Source organism: Pelodiscus sinensis, chromosome 17 (genome assembly GCF_049634645.1).
Source record: "Pelodiscus sinensis isolate JC-2024 chromosome 17, ASM4963464v1, whole genome shotgun sequence".
Taxonomy (NCBI): Eukaryota; Metazoa; Chordata; order Testudines; family Trionychidae; genus Pelodiscus; species Pelodiscus sinensis.
The window spans coordinates 811053-829889 of record NC_134727.1 but is presented as its reverse complement, the minus strand read 5'-3'; the positions used below and the strand labels follow the sequence as shown (position 1 = coordinate 829889).

Below are 18837 nucleotides of genomic sequence, written 5' to 3'. Positions count from 1 at the left end.
GGACATAGTGGATAGCTTTGCTGTGATGGGGTTCCCTAACTGTGGTAGAGTGTCAGACGGAATGCACATCCCTATCTTGGCACCAAACCACCTTACCAAAGAGTACATAAACCACCAGGGGTACATCTCAATGATGTTGCAGTCATTGGTGGATCACCAGGGCCGTTTCACTGACATCAATGTGGGATGATCGGGAAAGGTTCGTGACATGCATTTTTTGGAACTCTGCTCTCTAGAAAGCTGAAAGATGGAACTTTTTTCCCAGACAAGAAAGTTATCGTTGGAGACATTGACATGCCAATAGTTCCCTTTGGAAACCCAGACTATCCCTTGCTCCATATTCAGGAAGCCTAGACAGCAGTAAGGAGCAGTTCAACTACAGGTTGACCAAGTGCAGAATGGTGAAAGAATATGCCTTTGGCCTTTTGAAGGCACATTTTCAGAGTTTATTGACTAGGTTAACTTCAGCAAAAGCAACAATGGGAGTGTGAAGGCTTGCTGTGTGTTGCATAATATCTGTGAAAAGAAGGGAAAAAGTTTCTGGCAGGGTGGGGAGTCCTACCCACTAATTATGAGCAGCCAGACACCAGAACAATAAAGAGCACCATTGAGGGGCACTGCCAATCGGAAAGGTTTTAAAAAGAAGTTTTATGAATGACCAACTAGTGATGTGACAATTATGTATGTTGCTCTTAACGAGGTGCCCCCTGCAGTACATGTACTGGGGAATAAACTATGACCATAGCTCACATCACACTAGCACTGTTAGCCCCTCCCCGAATCCCTCCAGTTGACACAAAGAATAAAGATCCTGTTATTGTGAAATCATGCATTTGTATTTATGAAACATGGGGAATGGAGACAGAAAAGGAGTTCAGTGTGCGAGCACTGATGGGGGAAGGAGGGAAGGGCACAAGTGCAAATGGGTTATTACAATCCTCCTGTGTAGCAATCATAGCTATGGGAATGAACGCCTTTTGTTTCAGGAAACATCCCTGGGAGTTGAGTGCAAGGCTGCCCTTGACTCTCCTCCAATTCATCATTCTAGGCTGCCTGAGAGAGCAAGCTATGGAGCATGGTGAGGAGGGAAGGTGGTTCAACATAGGGTGCAGAGGGACTCTGTGCTCCAGAGACTATGCTCTGTGCTACCAGGCACCTTATCAACTCTGTTTGATCTCCCATGAGTTTCAAGATCTCATCCTGCATCTTCCCTCCTCATGTTTGGTGCAAATGATCTGTAACATTGTTCTCCTCCATTCATTCAGCTGTGCTATCAGTGCAGGCGGACTGTACTTGCTAATTAAACATATCATCCCAGGTACATTTTACTCGCCTTCTGATAAGTGATAGCTGAAGTGCTGGATGATCTGTGGGAGTGGGTAATAGACGCACTGTTGCAGCTGCTTTAGGGGAAAAAAATCAAGGCTGGACTGCAGAGAAGAAACACTGTATAACACAGAGGGTTAAATCTATTGCCATGAATGAAGCACTGTACTGCACGAAAGGCATGTGTTATGTACTAGGGATGTTAAATATCGGTTAACTGAATAGTCGAGTAACCTCATGAATTCTTATTGGTTAGTTGGCTACTCTATAGTACCCGGGGCAGTGCCAGAAGCCAGTGTGCTCCAACCCCACTCCTGAGGAACCCCCTGCCACTCCACGCTGCTGCCTCTGTATCAGAGGCAGCAGCATGGGGTTCCAGGCAGGAGCTGGTCCACAATGGGAACCAGTTTAAAAACCAGCTCCCCTCGCAGACCGGCTGCCTGTTGCCCTGTACTGCTGCCTCTGATACAGAGGCAGCAGCATAGGGTGGCAGCAGCCTCTGTCCAGGGGAGGGGCTGAGCTCTCGACCTGGCATGAGCCAGAACTGAACCAGGCTGCTTGGCTCCTAATACACTTTAAATGCAGAGCCTCAGCGGGGGTAGGTCCTGGGCTGCCGGCCAGCCTGCTAAAAAATTTACTGGCAGGTGTGGGTGGGTGGGTAAATGTGTGTAGTCTATAGCATTAACCGATAAGCTTCTGCTTATCGGTTAATTTACTACACTATTACGTCCCTATTATGTACAAAGCTAAAGTTATTTTAAGCATCTACCAGGCAAGTACAAGACACAATACAACAGGGTACAGCTGGACTCAGTTTGTGGCAGGCACGGTAAGCAACAGATCAGGGTTCTAGCTCTTTTGCTTCAGCTTTGAAAACACACGTGACACAATGCTTACAAAGTACAGCCCTCATGCTATGTAGGTATGTGCATTTACAAATGGGTCGCATTCATGAGGGACCCTGCAAGGGGCAGGAAACTGGGCTAATGTGTAGGGGCTCACATGGTCAGCCTGTGTTTGTCACACCCCCTAGCCACCACTCCTGTATGTGGGGAGGAGAGGGGAGAAGAACCTGTTCGCCAGAATACTCCTTTCAAGCCCTTTGCAAAGAGGGCAGCAAACCTGGGGTCATGATTTGTGGGGCATGACCACACAGAGGTGGATTGCCTCAGTGCTCTCAATTAGAGAGCTTGCCCTATTTCATCCAGGTTGCCATGCACGATATCAGTCTTCTCCAAATCAGAAAGCATAACAAGGAGCAGATGCTGACTGAACGTGTCCAGAAACCTGGACCTTATGCTGCAATGCTTTGTGCTGTAATGATGCCAGATCACTCACTGCTGGCTTGGAGTGGAATGGTGTCCTACTGTGGAGGATGGAATAAGGCAGCCCTCCCCAGAAACCTGAGAAGGATTAAAGAGTACCTCTAAGAGAGTTCTGTGGAGATGTACAGGGAGGATTCCCGCTTTGTCTCCTGACACGTTAAACTCTTTCAGTGAGCCTCCACAAGCTCATGATACCATCTACATGTTTTGTTAGTCTTTAAGGTGCTGCTAGACTAGTCGTCGTTTTTTATGTACGCAGAGTAGCTACCACTGCACCCCTCAGGGCAGATCAAACAGATAAAACCCAACTATTTACCTACATAACATAATTACAAATGTGAATTCACCAGAAGTACTCTCCCTACCACCAGGGTCTGGAAGCAACGTATTCATGGAGGGGATTGGCTCCAAAGTTTAAAAAGGTCCTGGCTGTCAGTGAGATTGGATCCTCTGCTTGCCTGCTGAGCATTCTCTTCCTCCTCATCTACACTGTGCTCCTCATTGTTGCCTGAGGCTGCCTGAAGTCATTTGGGAGGAATCCATGGACAGCTTTGGGACAGTGGTTGGGTCTCCATTACCCTCCTCCTAGTCCTCCAAATCCCATGCAGCTGCTCATAGAAGTTGCATGTTTGCAGCTCTGACCATTTGCCTCCTTTGTCTTCTGGTACGCCTGTCTGAGCTCCTTTATTTTCACATGGCACTGCTGGGAGTCCCTGGTGTATCCTTTCTCCACCATCACCTGTGTGATTTTGGCATCGATATCAGTGTTTCTTCTGCTGCTTCGGAGTTATGCCTGCACTGATTCCTCTCCTCACACAGCATTCAGATCCAGGAACCCCTGCAAACTCCATGCTGGAGCTCATTTAAGACCCTGGGCATTCATGGTCAGGTGTGCTGCTGAGGTCTGCAGCTGGGCTTGCCATACTGGCCACACAGGAAATTAATTTTAATTTCCCAGGGCTTTTCCTGTGTGCCTGGGACAGCAACAGAGTTGAAAGTGCTGGCCAGAGCAGTCACATTGGCTCACTGTGGGATGCTTCCCAGAGTCCAAGAACGTTGACTTTTACAGTGCTACATCTGCACTATTTCAAAGTTGACCAAGCAATGATGAATTTAGCATTACTCTTCTCATCAAGGAGTACAGAAATCTACTTCAGCCACCCTTAAAGTGGGTGGAATGGGCTTGGTGGTATAGACTTAGGCTACGTCTACACTGGCCCCTCTTCCGGAAGGGGCATGTAAATTTCACTAGTCGTCGTAGGGAAATCCGTGGGGGATATTTAAATCCCCCGCGGCATTTAAATAAAAATGTCCGCCGCTTTTTTCCGGCTTTTAAAAAAGCCGGAAAAGAGCGTCTAGACTGGCCCCGATCCTCCGGAAAAAGTGCCCTTTTCCGGAGGCTCTTATTCTTTGAAGAGGCCAGTCTAGACGCTCTTTTCCGGCTTTTTTAAAAGCCGGAAAAAAGCGGCGGACATTTTTATTTAAATGCCGTGGGGGATATTTAAATCCCCCGCGGATTTCCCTACGACGACTGCTGAAATTTACATGCCCCTTCCGGAAAAGGGGCCAGTGTAGACGTAGCCCCATTGTTTATAAAATCACAGAATCATAGAATTGGAAGGGACCTTGAGAGGTCATCGAGTCCAGTCCCCTGCCCTCACCACAGGACCAGATCATCCTTGACAGGTGTCTGTCTAACCTGCTCTTAAATATCTCCAGGGATGGAGATTCCACAACCTCCCTAGGCAATTTATTCCAGTGTTTAACCACCCTGACAGGCAGGAAGTTTTTCCTAATGTCCAACCTAAACCTCCCTTGCTGCAATTTAAGCCCATTGCTTCTTGTCCTATCCTCAGAAGCCAAGGAGTACAATTTTTCTCCCTTCTCCTTGTAACACCCTTATAGATACTTGAAAACCTCTATCATGTCCCCTCTCAGTCCTCTCTTTTCTAATCTAAACAAATCCAGTTATTTCAGTCTTCCCTCATAGGTCATGTTTTCTAGACCTTTAATCATTTTTGTTGCTCTTTTCTGGACCTTCTCCAGTTTCTCTACATCTTTCTTCAAATGTGGTGCCCAGAACTGGACAGAATACTCCGAGGCCCAATCAGCACAATGTACAGCAAAAAAAAGACTGTTCATGTCTTGCTCAGAACACTCCTATTAATGCATCCCAGAATCATGTTTGCTTTTTTGCAACAGTGCCACACTGTTGACTCATGTTAACTTGTGATCCACTATGACCCATAAATCTCTTTCAGAAGTATTCTTTCCTAGACAATCACTTCCCATTCTGTATGTGTGAAACTGATTGTTCCTTCCTAAGTGGAGTACAGTAGACTTTCGATAATCCAGAACCTTTGGGATCTAGGTAGTGCCGGATTATCTGATGTGCTGGACTATCATGAGGTCCTATAAACTGGTTATATATATACTATATACAGTATATACTGTATATAAAGTGTTTTTAACCCTTATTGTACACACTGTATACAGTATACAGTAATGTTTTAGTTTTTTTAACACTTTTTTACCCTTTTTGCTCGGTTCAGCTGCTGCCGCTGCTGCCTTGTGACTCATTTTTTGCCAAAGGTCACTCACTAGGCTCTTGCCATTTTGATGCCGGACTATCGGAAGTGCCATACAACTGGATGCCGGATTACTGGAGTTTTACTGTACTTTGAATTTGTCCTTATTAAACTTCACCCTGTTTACCTCAGACCATTTCTCTAGTTTGTCCAGATGATTTTGACCGTATTTTCCAAAGCACTTGCAACCCCTCCCAGCTTGTCATCATCTGCAAACTTAATAATGTACTCTCTATGCCATCATCTAAATAATTAATGAAGGTATTGAATAGAACCAGCCCCAAATTGACCTAATGCAGCTAACTTCAACCTAACCTCCTAGTGTAGACCTGGCCTGAGATGCAGCCTCTCAAATTAACCTATCTGCAAGAGCGGTGCAGCATGAAAACTGGCATGTCAGTTGAATGGTGGGAAATTTGGCATCAATTTTGAAAGGGGGTTCCATGATATTAGACTTCAAAATATAAGCATGAAACAGAGTGACTATGGAGATGGTGCTGAAGCTGTCAGAAGAGCAGCTGCCAGCTCAGGTTTTTTTTGTAGGCTTGCTACTGCAGGTACAGGGAAAGAGTTAGCAGCAGGAGGCTTGTGGCTGCAGCTACAGGTATCAGAGTTTTAAAAACTTTAATGCTTCATAATTATCCTTCTGTATCCCCTCTAGGCATGCTGAGGGAATTCAGGGCTTCTGCTTGGCTGCCTGCACAGCACAAACTACAGATGTGTTATTCACTTCCCTCCTTTTAGGGGGTACTATTTGGTGCTCTCTCGACAGGTATTAGGTAGGAAGCAGGAAAAGTAGAAGCAACGTGCGCAGTGGCAGAGGCCACAGAATTAGGAGTAGTCAGGGGAGTCCAGTTTGAAGTGGTAAGGAACAGACAGAAGGCAGATCTGGGAATAGATACTATGGATAAAGCTTAGCCCAGATGCTAAAAAAGCAAGGATTGCAGAGATGATCTCAGTAGCTGCATTTTCCTGCTTTCTGTTATTCCCAGTTACTGGATTTCATAGTGGCATCTGTTGACAGGCGCACTCTTCATTGCCTTCAATTGGCATGAGTGTGCTGGTCTAGCCTTTCCAGGACTTTTAGGCACCTGTATGGCTGCTGTATTGCTCTACAGGGCAACATGCCTGAAAAGCATTCACATGCTGCTGCAGATGCCTGCCTGCAAATGAAGCAATGTGTTGTTCCAGGAGTCCCTAGACTCATGCTCCAGGGGTTGCACTGGCTGCTGATTCATTTCTAGGTGAAGTCTGAGGTCCTACTGGTAACCTATAAACATGGCTTGAAGACTCCTCTCACCCTCATTTTCATTGCCATAAGCAATTGGTTAAGTAACTGTGCTGAGTTCCCTCACTGAAATGGCCTGAATGCTGGGTTCTAGCATGAGGTGACCTGCTCCAGCAAACCTGCTATCTCTTCTCACTCAGGACACTGCAGGGAGTAGGAAAGAGGAGCAGCTGAGAACCCATGGAACAGGGTCCATTCCCATGGGCCCTGCAGAGCCAGGCCAGCCACGGAACAGGGCAGCGAGTTGGACAGACTGGTGCAGAGGAGAGGGCCAGCTGCAGGCAGCAGAAGTGCTGGAGAGGGAGGATCGGTTACTGACCATCAAATAAACTAGAGGACAGATAGCTACTTCTGTCTGTAATGTGTGGGTAGAAAAACTATGTTGTTTTAGGTGGCCTTCAAGTTAGGAGAAATGCTGGAAGGCATCCTGCAGCTAGCAATAAAACATCATTAGTTTCTAAACATTACAATTTTCTAACCCATAAGGACAACAGCCAAGGCCAGTTTTGTCTTAAGAAAATATTTAAACCCTCTTGAAATCTGATTTTTCCCCACTGAAAAATAAAGGCCAAAATGAGTCTGTATTCTTGCTTTCCTGCGTCTGCATTTTGTGTTTGTTTGCAAGTGTCCTTCTGAAAATGTGTGGGCTCTTTAAACACAGTGGCTGTGTCTACACTGGGCCACTTATTCCAGAAAAGCGGCCACTTTTCCGGAATAAGCTGCGAGCTGTCTACACTGGCCCCTTGAATTTCCGGAAAAGTGCTGACGATCTACTGTAAGAAATCAGCTGCTTTTCCGGAAAAACTATGCTGCTCCCGCTCGGGCAAAAGTCCTTTTCCCGGAAAACTGTTCTGGAAAAGGGCCAGTGTAGACAGCACAGTAGTCTTTTTCGCAAAAAAGCCCCGATCGCGAAAATGACGATTGGGGCTTTTTTCCGGAAAAGCGCGTCTACATTGGCCACAGACGCTTTTCCGGAAAAAGGGCTTTTTCGGAAAAGCATCCTGCCAATGTAGATGCTCTTTTTCTGGAAATACTTATAACGGAAAACTGTTCCGTTTTAAGCATTTCCGGAAATTCATGCCAGTGTAGACGTAGCCAGTAAGAGCAAATAACTTGTTCAGCAATCCAGAATAATCATACCTTTCAGAGAGGCATTCTTCTAGACAAATAGACTCTTATGGGCCAACTGAGTACGCATGTGTGCAAGATTTACATATTTACTGCATTGTCCTGTTACAGATATGACATGCTCCACAAACTCTCCCTTATGCCCTACAAACCTCTCCTTTTTAAAACAAGCTTTCAAAAGCTATTAATGAAGATGACAATGCAGATAAGGCCCAAGTGTTAAATAAATGTTTCTGTTCTGTGTTTGGAGACAATCAGGATGGCATACGCTCATCACATTAGGATAAGGATGTACTTTCTAGTACGTCTATCTTTAAAGACAATCTTTCTAAAAGCACACCAAAAGGCTAAAAATAATTAAAAAGTGCACCAAAAAGTCAAAAATAAAGTTTTAAGCTAGCAATTTAGGAGAAAGATTGGATGGCTAAGTACAATTCAAGCTAGTTGTTAAATGTTAGCCATCCAATTTTTCTCCTAAATTGCTAGCTTAAAACTTTATTTTTGACTTTTTGGTGCACTTTTTAATTATTTTTAGCCTTTTGGTGTGCTTTTAGAATGATTGTCTTTTCAAAAAGTTTGTTTTTAATATTTTTTATTTTTGTCTTTTTGGTCTTAAATCTAGTGTTTCAACTAAAAAAATAGTAAGGTTTGTTTTGATCTGCTTATATATTTTGAACTAGACTTTTTTACAAAATGTTTTTGGAAGGGCTTTTGGAAAGTTCAATGTGACTGGAATTTGTGTATGAGTGTTCAAGGTGCTAGGTGTTATGGAAACACAGAACAAACCTACCATTCCAAATATAAGTGAGACAACAGATGAGCACAATTGAGAAAAAGCATGGGGAGAGAAGGCAAGGAACACCAAAAGCTGTCACGGAACACCAACTGTCCACCTATGGGTGCTGTACACATTATAGCACAAGTAGACTTTCAGGGGGGAGTTGAAGGAGCTGTGAATGTTGATGGGGAGTTTATTTGACAGATAATGGTAGTGGGGAGCTGTTTGTTGGAATATTTGGAAATGGGTGATCCAAGCTGGCAGCAAGTCAGGGCAGACATCTCCACAGCGGAGGTGAGGTGAAGGGCCTAGAAAATGAAATTGTTAGTTCTTCGTAACCTTAAGCCAGGCATGTCCAAAGTCCGGCCCGCGGGCCAATTGCGGCCCGTGTTCCGGTTTAATACGGCCCCACAGGTAATTTGGCAATATCTATCTTTTATGGCCCCCAACGAATCCATATGTATTGAGATGAATACATTGTAAAATCTCAGTTAATGTCAGTTGGTCTAAATCAGTTATAAATATATTTGGACACAACATATATACTTGGTGTTATGTTCCTGTTCATATTTTTTGAACTTAAAAGTTGACAGACAACCTTTATTACCAATAATATGTAATGTACTTTACAATGTTCCTGACATATATTTCAGCTTCCTGGATTTTTTTTTTCATCTGGCCTTCAGATATGAAAGGCAGAGTGATTTAACACCTGTTTAGATTTGTCATCCATGTGACGAAATGAAAAATATGCCGTTTGCAATAAACTTTGCATAAAATAGTTAATTTGCATTTAATTTTAATGGTTCAAAGAATGTCAGGCAAAATGGTCGGCCCTCACGCATGTTCACTTCATCAAATCTGGCCCTCTTTGAAAAAAGTTTGAACACCCCTGCCTTAAGCAGTCAGGCCAGCATGGAGGGGTGGAGAGTGGCAAGAGGTAGTGGCAGAGCATGCGTGCCGCGTCGGCAGGGCCAGCTCTAGGCACCAGCAAATCAGGCAGGTGCTTGGGACGGCACTTTACCAGGGGCGGCATTTCAGGTAAGCAGCTGGCGCCGCCCCCGGCAACGCCAAGCTCCGCCCCGCCGATTTTAAAGGGCCATGGCCCGAGAAATGCCATGGCTGCGCAGCCAGCTGGCACCAATGCACGCCCGGAGCCTGCTGGCTGCCCCTGTCTCCTCTCCTGCTCCTCTCCGGCAGTCGCTAAGCAGCTGGCACCACCCATGGCAATGCCCAGCCCCGCTCCACTGATTTTAAAGGGTCGTGGGAGGCACCACAGCTGAGCAGCTAGGGTTACCAGGTAGACCCCCCCAAAATACCGGACACACTTGATCATGGGTGGCGGGGGAGGGACCGGCTGGAAGGAAGGGGGGCGGGAGGCGGGGCTGGCCAGGAGGAAGGGGGGGCCGGCCGTGCCTCCGGCAGGCACTCCCTCTAGTTGCTAGTAGAAGCTGGGCGGGGGTGGGGGAGTGGCTTTCAGCCACTCCCCACGCCCCGTTTCTGCATGCAACCAGAGGCTCCCAGCTGGGAGGCAGGGCCACAATTGGCACTGGGAGCCTCTGGTTGTATGCAGAAGCCGGGCGGGGGGAGTGGCTGGGAGTCCCGGCCAGTGTCCCCACCCTGCCTTTGCACGTGATCACAGGGCTCCCAGCTCCAAACGCGGCCCCACCTCCCAGTCGTTTCCCCGCCCCCGCCAGAAATTCAGAAGATACCGGACATTGCATGTGTCCGGTATTTTCTACTGGAGAGAGGGCGCAAATACTGGACGTCTGGTAGAAAACTGGACACCTGGCAACCCTATGCACAGCCAGCACTGGCACCATGTGTGCCCGGCCCTGGAGCCTGCTGGCCAGCCCTGTCTCCTGAGTCCTGCTCCTCCCCGGCAGCCGCTACCTTCTCCAAGAGCCTCTCCACTCCAAGCGGAGGCTCCGCTCCGCCAGCCCCGTAGCCTGGACCTGGCCATCAGGCACCCTTCCGCCTACATCATGTGGGAATCCCAGGTAGGATGCCCCTTTCCTGACTAGGGTTGCCAGATGTCTGCTATTTTCTGATTTTTTTCCCCAGCCAGGAGGCGAAAATGCCAGGCACCTGGCAACTCCACAAACACTCAGCGCCTGGCCCCCAACACCCTCCAACCCCAGCCCCCATGCTTACCTGGTTCCACAAAATGGCTGCCAGACAGAAGCCCTAGGGGAAGCTCCCCTGTTCCTATCCATGCACTCACTCTTAAAGGCTTAAAGTGCGGTTTTATTTTATTTTATGGCTTAAGTCATGGAGTCCTTTTTTTTTGTTCAACAACTTCGATCTCCCCCCTGCCCCCTCCCTCTTTTTTCCCCCCTTCAACAGAATTTTTTCCCGGTGTTGGTTTCCCCACCAACAGCAAAAAACCTAGAGCCGGCCCTGCGCGTCAGCCACAACAGTAGCACCTCCCCACGAGTGGAGCCGCGTGGTGCGGGCTGTGCCCAGAGAGGAGGCTTTTACAAATTAGGGGGGCGGGTGGGCTGTGCCTGGGGGATTACACATGGGGATGGGGGAGGGCAAGCAGGGTTGGCAGGGGACGCTCAGAACAGGCTGGGAAGAATCGCTGGCTGGGGCAGAGCACTGGGCTGGCGGGGTAGCCAGTGGCAGCCATGCAGGTCTCCCCTGGGGGAGGAAATATTATGGGCTGGGACACGCAGAGGTCAGAGGTCTGCTTGCAGCACACGTTTACCTGCAATGCCTCGCAGCCAGCTCCCCTCCTCCACAAGCTGAGCCTGACCTGTGAGGACTCCTGCAGTCAGGCTGTCGGGGGGGAGGGTGGTGGCAAGAGAGAGCATGCCTGCCACGTCGGCCACAGCAGCAGCGCCTCCCCGCAAGTGGAACAGAGCGGCACTGAGCCAGGCGGCAGAGCACGCCTGCAAGAACTGGCAGGGGTGGCTGTGTTGGTGCATGAGCAGGAGTGGCAAGTTGAAAAATCACATGACAGACACACCGACAAGAATGATGACCACTTAATAGAAAGACTGTCTAAATAAAAATGATATTACACTACATCTGTTTAGGACAGATATTCTTAAATCAGCAGGCCCAGATAGCCTGCAATCAACAGTGCTAAGAGTTGGCTGAAGATCTCTTTAGTCAGCTGGTTTTCATTTTTAATAGATCTTAGAATAATGGAGAAATTCAGCTGCATCTCCCCCAATAAAGAATGGGACATGTGAGCTAGGCAAGACTATTCCCAGACCCTCACTCTGCATCTTAGCTAAGTAGTGCAACATAGGGGCTGCCCAAGTTTCCTCCCTGCTCACCCACATCAAAGGATGCCCATCCTCACCTCTGTTCAGTTGGTGTCTGTCCAGCACTGAGTGCTGAGGTGGTGTTACGGAGCTCCTCATTGCCAGGGAGGGTTGGGATCCCATGGACAGAGCTTGAAGCGTTCAGCACATGGAGGCGGTGAAGGGCTGCGTATGGAATGAGAAAGAGAGGGGAGACATGTATTGGGATTCTGCTGGGAGGAGATTTCAACTACTCCAGTCCAGAGGTGTCTCCCAAGCATTAGGACATGCTCTATCCTCTCTGGAATACTGGGTCCAGCTATAGCAGGATGTTGGTAGTGCCTCACAGGCTCACATTCTGCTCCAAAGGGAGCCAGAGATCCCATTTTCCACTCATTTTAGGAGTGAGATGGTGCCGGTACAAGGAAATTTTAAGTCTCATCTCTAGTTACTTGGGAAGCAAACAGCCTGAAGTGGAAGATGCTGGAACATTTCCACTCTAAATCCCCATTTGATGTGGAACTTCCAGGAATTCTCTCCTTTGGGCAAAATTTCCCAGCCTCAGCCTCCATCCAGAGCAGAAAGATGGACTGCAATCAAATCTGGTTCAAGAAGTGTGGGCAGCAGCAGCTCTGTTATACTTCTGCTGTGGGGGTCATAAAGCTCCCTAACAATGGGGAATTTTGAATTGTAGGGTTAACTGAAATGGAAATTGTAGTTTAGCAAGTATTTGAATTTCCTATAGCATTGCCAGGTAGTCTCAGCTTAGTAAGCACAACTCCAAAAAGCACCAATTACAAAAAACAGGACTACCTTTCTGCTTTTCGGATTCCTTTTGACAAATAAACAAAGCAGGCTGAGATATTAATTTAAAGGAGGTGTGGCTTTATGTTTTAAGTGAAAGAGAACAAGTGCACTGAACATCAAGTTAAGAGGCTAGTGCATTAAGAAACATCATCATACTGTTTCCTGCCCACTGCTGTTTCCTGCTAAGATGGCTAAGGATGTTAAATTTAAATTAATCAACTAATCAAATAGTCGATGTAATTTGCATCAACTATTCGATTACTCAATAAGGGCACCTCTGCTTTTGAAATGTTGCTATATTTCAAAGGTGGACATGCTACGGGGAATATGGCCAGTGGGGGACTCAAGCATTCCCCCCTGCTGGCCCCAGGCTCCCTGATTTTGAAATGTACAAGAGCCTCAAGAAGGTTCTTGTATATCTCAAAAGCAAAGCATTGGGAGTGCTGGGCCAGTAGGGGACTATCTGAATCCCCAGCTCACCCTAGACTCCTGCAGCACTTCTGCTTCTGAAATGTAGCAGGAGCCCTGCTCTTGCTCCATTTCAAAGGTGGAAGCTTCACCAGTTTCCCACTATGCCCCTGCTCCTTCTCCCAATGGATATGGTACTGGGGGGGAATCAGCTTTTAAGCCAGCTCCCCCCAGCACCAGATTCTACTCCCCCTTGTTGCCTCTATCAAAGGGGGGGGGAGCAACTAGTCAAGTCATTAGTTGACTATCTGATAAGCATTTGCTTATAGGATAGTGGACTAGTCACTTAATCCCTAAAGATGTCACAGTGTTAATTAAATGACGTACTGACTGAAGGTCTTCTGCATCAAAATTCCCATAATGCTGGCAATAGGCACTGAAAATACAAGAGCATCTCATCCCCTTCCCCAAACCATTATCTCTATTCCCAACACTTCCACTAATAGGACCATTTCTGATCCAGCACATGCTGCTGGTTGGCAGACACTGAGGGAGGGGTAATATACCAGGTTCTCTCTGGGACTTCTTAGAGCAATGGCAAATGTCACCTTAGATGTGCTTTTATAGTCTGCCTGTATCTGGATTTTGGGGAATTAAACACTCCTATTGTGGAAGGTCAGGAGAAGACCAGAACTGGGCTAGGCCCCACCGTACCTAACATTGCATTGTTAATGTTCTTAGTATTCTAAAATAATAATCCCTAGATTTTATACAAGGCTTGTCATCAGCAAACTGCTTTAACAAAAGAAATGGGGAAAGCGAGAAGGGAGAGGACTAATCCAAGGTCGCACAACAGGCCCAGTAACAAGTGCCCAAATAGCTCTGCCCATGAGCCCAGGTGGCAGTGACATGAGCCGTCCTGCAGGTGCATCAACCTCCCCTGACTGGTCAGCAGAGGACTGGCTGTCTGTCCTGCCTGTCCCTTGCCAAGCTCTGACATGCAGCGTTTTGGTTACATATTTAGGATGCGGAGCGGTGGAGTGACCATCCACTTCCACTGTCCAAACCATTTTACCTACGCTTCCCCACGCCACAGGGTGACTGGGCCACCGAGCTCTGGGCACCTTTTTACAGAGCCCTGCCACTCTCCCGCCTTGTCCTCATTCAGCCCTGCCACTCCCTCTGCTCCTCGCCTGCCCTGTCCCGGGTCAGCCCTGCCCCTCCCCCTGCCCCATCCCGGGTCAGCCCTGCCCCTCCCCCCGTTCCCATCCCGGGTCAGCCCTGCCCCTCCCCCTGCCCCGTCCCGGGTCAGCCCTGCCACCCCGTTCCCATCCCGGGTCAGCCCTGCCCCTCCCCCCGTTCCCATCCCGGGTCAGCCCTGCCCCTCCCCCTGCCCCGTCCCGGGTCAGCCCTGCCACCCCGTTCCCATCCCGGGTCAGCCCTGCCCCTCCCCCCGTTCCCATCCCGGGTCAGCCCTGCCACCCCGTTCCCATCCCGGGTCAGCCCTGCCCCTCCCCCTGCCCCGTCCCGGGTCAGCCCTACCACCCCGTTCCCATCCCGGGTCAGCCCTGCCCCTCCCCCTGCCCCGTCCCGGGTCAGCCCTGCCCCTCCCCCTGCCCCGTCCCGGGTCAGCCCTGCCACCCCGTTCCCATCCCGGGTCAGCCCTGCCCCTCCCCCTGCCCCGTCCCGGGTCAGCCCTGTCCCTCCCCCTGCCCTGTCCCGGGTCAGCCCCGCCCCTCCCCCTGCCCTGTCCCGGGTCAGCCCCGAGCGAGCAGCGCTGTCTGAGCCCCGCCCCCGCTCTGACCTCGGCTCAGCAGCCCCTGCAGCCGCCACATCCCGCTCCCGTTCCTAGGCTGCACCGCGTGAGGGACCATAGAGAGGAAACGTGGAGGGTAGAGCGGCCCTGTAGAAACCATGGAGAAGGAATGCGAGGACTAGAAGGGTCCATAAGGCCATAGAGAAGCCCTGTGCAGGCTAGAGGGGACACACCATAGAGAGGACAGAGCACCCCGAAGCCATCGCTAGGAGTTGTGTAGACTAGCCGGGCTGCAGACCATAGAGAGGCGATGCGAAGGATAGAGGGTACCCCCCGGACCAGAAAGAGGCACTCTGGCTAGACTGACCCAGAATCGCGGAGGAGGCGGGTGGGGGCCGGGGAGAGACCTCAGGAGTCAAGTCCAGCCCCTGCCCGGCCCAACCCCCGCTCAGCCAGCCCGGCCGAGACAAACCCTAGGGACGGGGACTCCCCCCTCCCTCGGGACCCCGCCCAGCGCTCCCCGCCCGCCTAGGAAAGAGCGTTTCCTAATCTCCACCCTGGAGCCCCCCGCAGCGTGAGCCCCTCGCTCCTCGTTCTGCACCTGCCCCCCGAGACCAGCCTCTCGCCAGCCTCTCTGGACCCCTGCAGGGAGCTGCAGGCTGCTCTCAGCCCCTCGCCCTTCGCTTCTGCAGACCGAGCAGACCCAACTGCATGATGCCCACGCTGCTAGCAGCCACTCACTGCTCCAACTGCAAACCCGCAACGTGTAGCCACAGGCGCTTCCCTTAATGACAGATCGCCGTCACCTCAAAGCGACCTACCACAGGCCTATTCTGCCAGTCTGGACAGGAGGCTCTGCCAGGGAATTAGGGTCGTTAAAGACTAGTCGACTATCTGATAAGCAAATGCCTATCAGATAGTCAGTCAACTAGTCCAGGGGTGGCCAACCCAGTTAACAAAGAGCCAAAACAGCAGCAGGAAAAAAAAAAAGCAAAAGCCCCCCAGAACAGAATTGTTGAGCAAAAATTAAAAAAAAAAAAAAATTAAAAAGGAGGCTGCCCCTTTAAGACGGCCACCATCTTGGGTGCCATTTTTAAAATCCTGCAGCTCAGACCCTGTAAGCACAGGGAAGCCAGGGATCATGGGGGAGACTAACAGATGGTCCCTTTTGTGCCAGTCTCTGGTTCTGTCTATATAAAAGGATAGTGCCCTCCGAAGGTCCAATATATGCAAGTGTGCCTGTCCTTACTGTTGTGGGGTGCAGGATAAAAGGAGGGTAGTACAATGGGCTCCTTAAGATGGAAAGCCGAACAGCCTTTTGGAATAAAAGCTGTGTGAGGCCAAAGCGTCACTTGTTAAAAACTGTGTACGGAGGTGTTGACGTTAAAGCCGCAAGTTCACTGACCCTGCGGGTTGACGCTATAGCAAGCGGGAAAACTACTTTCAATGTGAGTATCTGAAGAGGTGTAGTAGCTATAGGCTCAAAGGGGTGTGTCCAGTACAAAGTTCAAGTTCCAGGATGGGGGTGGAGGTCTGCACAGTAGATTAAGGTTTATCAGACCTTTTAGAAATCTTCTAGTCGTGGGATGTGCAAAGACCGAAGTCCCAGCTATAGAGTGACAGAAAGCGGTAATTGCCACAAGATGTACCTTTAAGGATGGGACAGAGTTCCAATTGTTTCAGGTATAAGACATAGTCCAGGATATGATGAATAGGAGGTTTATATTCTGGTGCTCTGCAAAAGGGATTGTCCCTGAGGATAGGCACATCCTCAGGGACAATCCCTTTTGCAGAGCACCAGGATATAAACCTCCTCCACTTGCTAAGTCGCTCAAGTGGTGTTCCTCCTGCTATGCAACAGAACAGGGGTTCCCAAACTTTTTGACACGGGGACCAGTAAATCCATTATGGAGCTTTTGGATGACTGGTAACATTTATTTGCATATTCATTAAGCAAATGATGAATATGCAAATAAGTTTCTGGTACTCCCAAAGCCATCAGTACCAGCTTTAGCAAAACTTTTGATACGGACACCCACAATATTCTTGCCAGAAAGTTAAAAGAATATGGATTGGATAAGTGGACTGTAAGATGGATAGAAAGCTGGCTAGACCAGGGTTTCCCAAACTTTTTACTTTAGTTGGAACCCATTTTTTTTGTACTGTTTTTTGCAGCCCAAAAATATAAATGCATATTAAAAAAGTGAATATATTTTCACTGTGTATTATTTATTCACAATAACAGTACATAACATAAGTCTTAATTACAGTTTAATGAGTAGCATTTCAACAGTTGTAAAGTTTATTTATAATTGAATGAGTTGAATACAAGTCATTTGTGTGCACTTTATAGCTTTTAAATAACTAAAAAGAGAACTAATGGGAAGGGTGATGTTTTACATCACATAGCAACTTTATCTCAGGAGCAAAAGAAGAAAGTTTTATCCTCAAATCTAGTTCAACATTCAATCTATTTCTATATTTATTTTTGAAGAAAACCAAAGATGAGAAACTAGTTTCACACTTAGTCAAATTCTTAATGCCTTTCGTCATGACATATTTCTCAGATAAATGAGAATATTAATTTCTACAGCTTAACCAAAAATCAATCAAGGAGAGTTTATCAAAGTTCTCATCTAAGGCAGAGTCACAGGAAATTTCAATTAATTAATCCACTTCTGATGCACTCAATTGTAGTATTTCTTCATTTTCAGTGTCAACAGTAAACTGGTTTCTAATCCACATTTTACTGGCATCAATTGGAGGAAAATATTCATTTAAACTTGATGTTAGGCCCAAGAGGTGTTCTTGGATTGCTGCAGAAATTGTATCTGAGATATTGGTTTCAGCATATTTTTCTTGTAATTCAGTTAAAGTACAAAAAGACTTAAAGTTTCTCTTGTTAACTCGCTGTGCCCATAAAGGAAGTTTTTAAATTGTTGCCTCAACTTTTTCGTGAACTTTGAAAATATTAATTTTAGTGCCTTTTAAATGATTTAAGTTTGAATTTACAAGACAAAATATATCACATAAGTAAGCCACCATTGTTAACCAATCAAATTCATGAAACCTGTCTTTAAATGTGTAGTAAAAACTAAGTGTGCTTCTTCCCCTCCACTGCTTAAGCTCGAAACAGCACGTATCATTTAGCTGATTGCGCATGCCTTAGAAGCTGCTAAACTTTCTGCCAAGGAACTGAGTAAACTTGCAGTGACCAATCACGTTGCGACACGCTGGCCAGAAGGAATGTAGAATCCATAAAAGTTTCAGCTCGGGCACTGCCCGTGGTCTACCTTGCTTTGAGTACTTGAGCTCCTCGGTCGAACTTGTTTGCAAACAATAAATGGAGTTGGACCCAGCCTGAAAGTGTGACTCTCTTCTTGAGGCAAATTGAACTAGCTTCCAGGGGACGAAACTAGCAATTTATGCAACAAATGTAAATATGACATCTTTTGCCGATGGAGGGTGTCGCTCTAAGAACAATAAAACTTCATTCTTCATTTCAAAGAATTGTTTCCAAATGTTTCCTTTCAACAGCCATTGAACCTCACAGTGTAGTAAGAGATGCTCATGTTCACTTCCTAATTCGTTGCACAAAGCAGTAAAGATTCTGGAATTCAAAGGACAAGATTTTATATAATTTATAAACTTCTCACATTCTTGAAGAGTGGAACTCAAAAGTGATGGCATAGTTTTCACAGCTAGTGCCTCTCTGAATACTACAGTGCATCCATACAGTCAGGTGCTACAGCTCGAATCCACAGGACAAGCCCAGTGCGAGCCCCTGCCATTACTCGAGCCCCATCACTGCTCAGTCCAACACACTTTTTCCAGGCAATATCACTTTGAATAATAAAATCATTGATTAGCTTAAAAATTTCGGCAGCCATTGTTCTTGTTGGAAGTGGTTTACAAAATAAGAGATCTTCTTGAATGGAACTTTCATAATCATATCTAACAAAACACATCAAATTGGCAGCGTCGGCTATATCAGTGCTTTCATCCACTTGTAATGCAAGAAACTGACTATTCTGTATTTGATGAATGAGCATTTCTTCAATATTTTTCGCCATATCTTCAATTCTACATTTCACTGTATTGTTGGATAAAGACACAGAACCCAACTGATTTCCCTTTTTTCCTCCATAAATACAGGATGTAATAATATGCAATGCAGGA

At 47.5% G+C, this 18837-nt stretch overlaps 1 protein-coding gene and 1 long non-coding RNA gene across 2 annotated transcripts in view; one reads left to right on the top strand and one right to left on the bottom strand.

Annotated features, from left to right (window-relative positions):
• The window catches only part of DELE1 (DAP3 binding cell death enhancer 1), a 43326-nt gene extending 28463 nt beyond the window's left edge, over window positions 1-14863 (bottom strand). Inside the window, exons 1-2 of the mRNA XM_075900012.1 lie at window positions 14707-14863; window positions 11747-11873 (exon numbers count right to left, since the gene is read on the bottom strand). Coding sequence (XP_075756127.1) covers window positions 11747-11873; window positions 14707-14818 — 239 coding nt within the window. The 5' untranslated portion in view covers window positions 14819-14863. The remainder of the gene's footprint in view (window positions 1-11746; window positions 11874-14706) is intronic.
• A 103-nt stretch (window positions 14864-14966) lies between these two features.
• Window positions 14967-18837, top strand: part of LOC142818690 (uncharacterized) — a 46788-nt gene continuing 42917 nt past the window's right edge. Inside the window, exon 1 of the long non-coding RNA XR_012896274.1 lies at window positions 14967-16106. This is a non-coding gene — a long non-coding RNA (uncharacterized LOC142818690). The remainder of the gene's footprint in view (window positions 16107-18837) is intronic.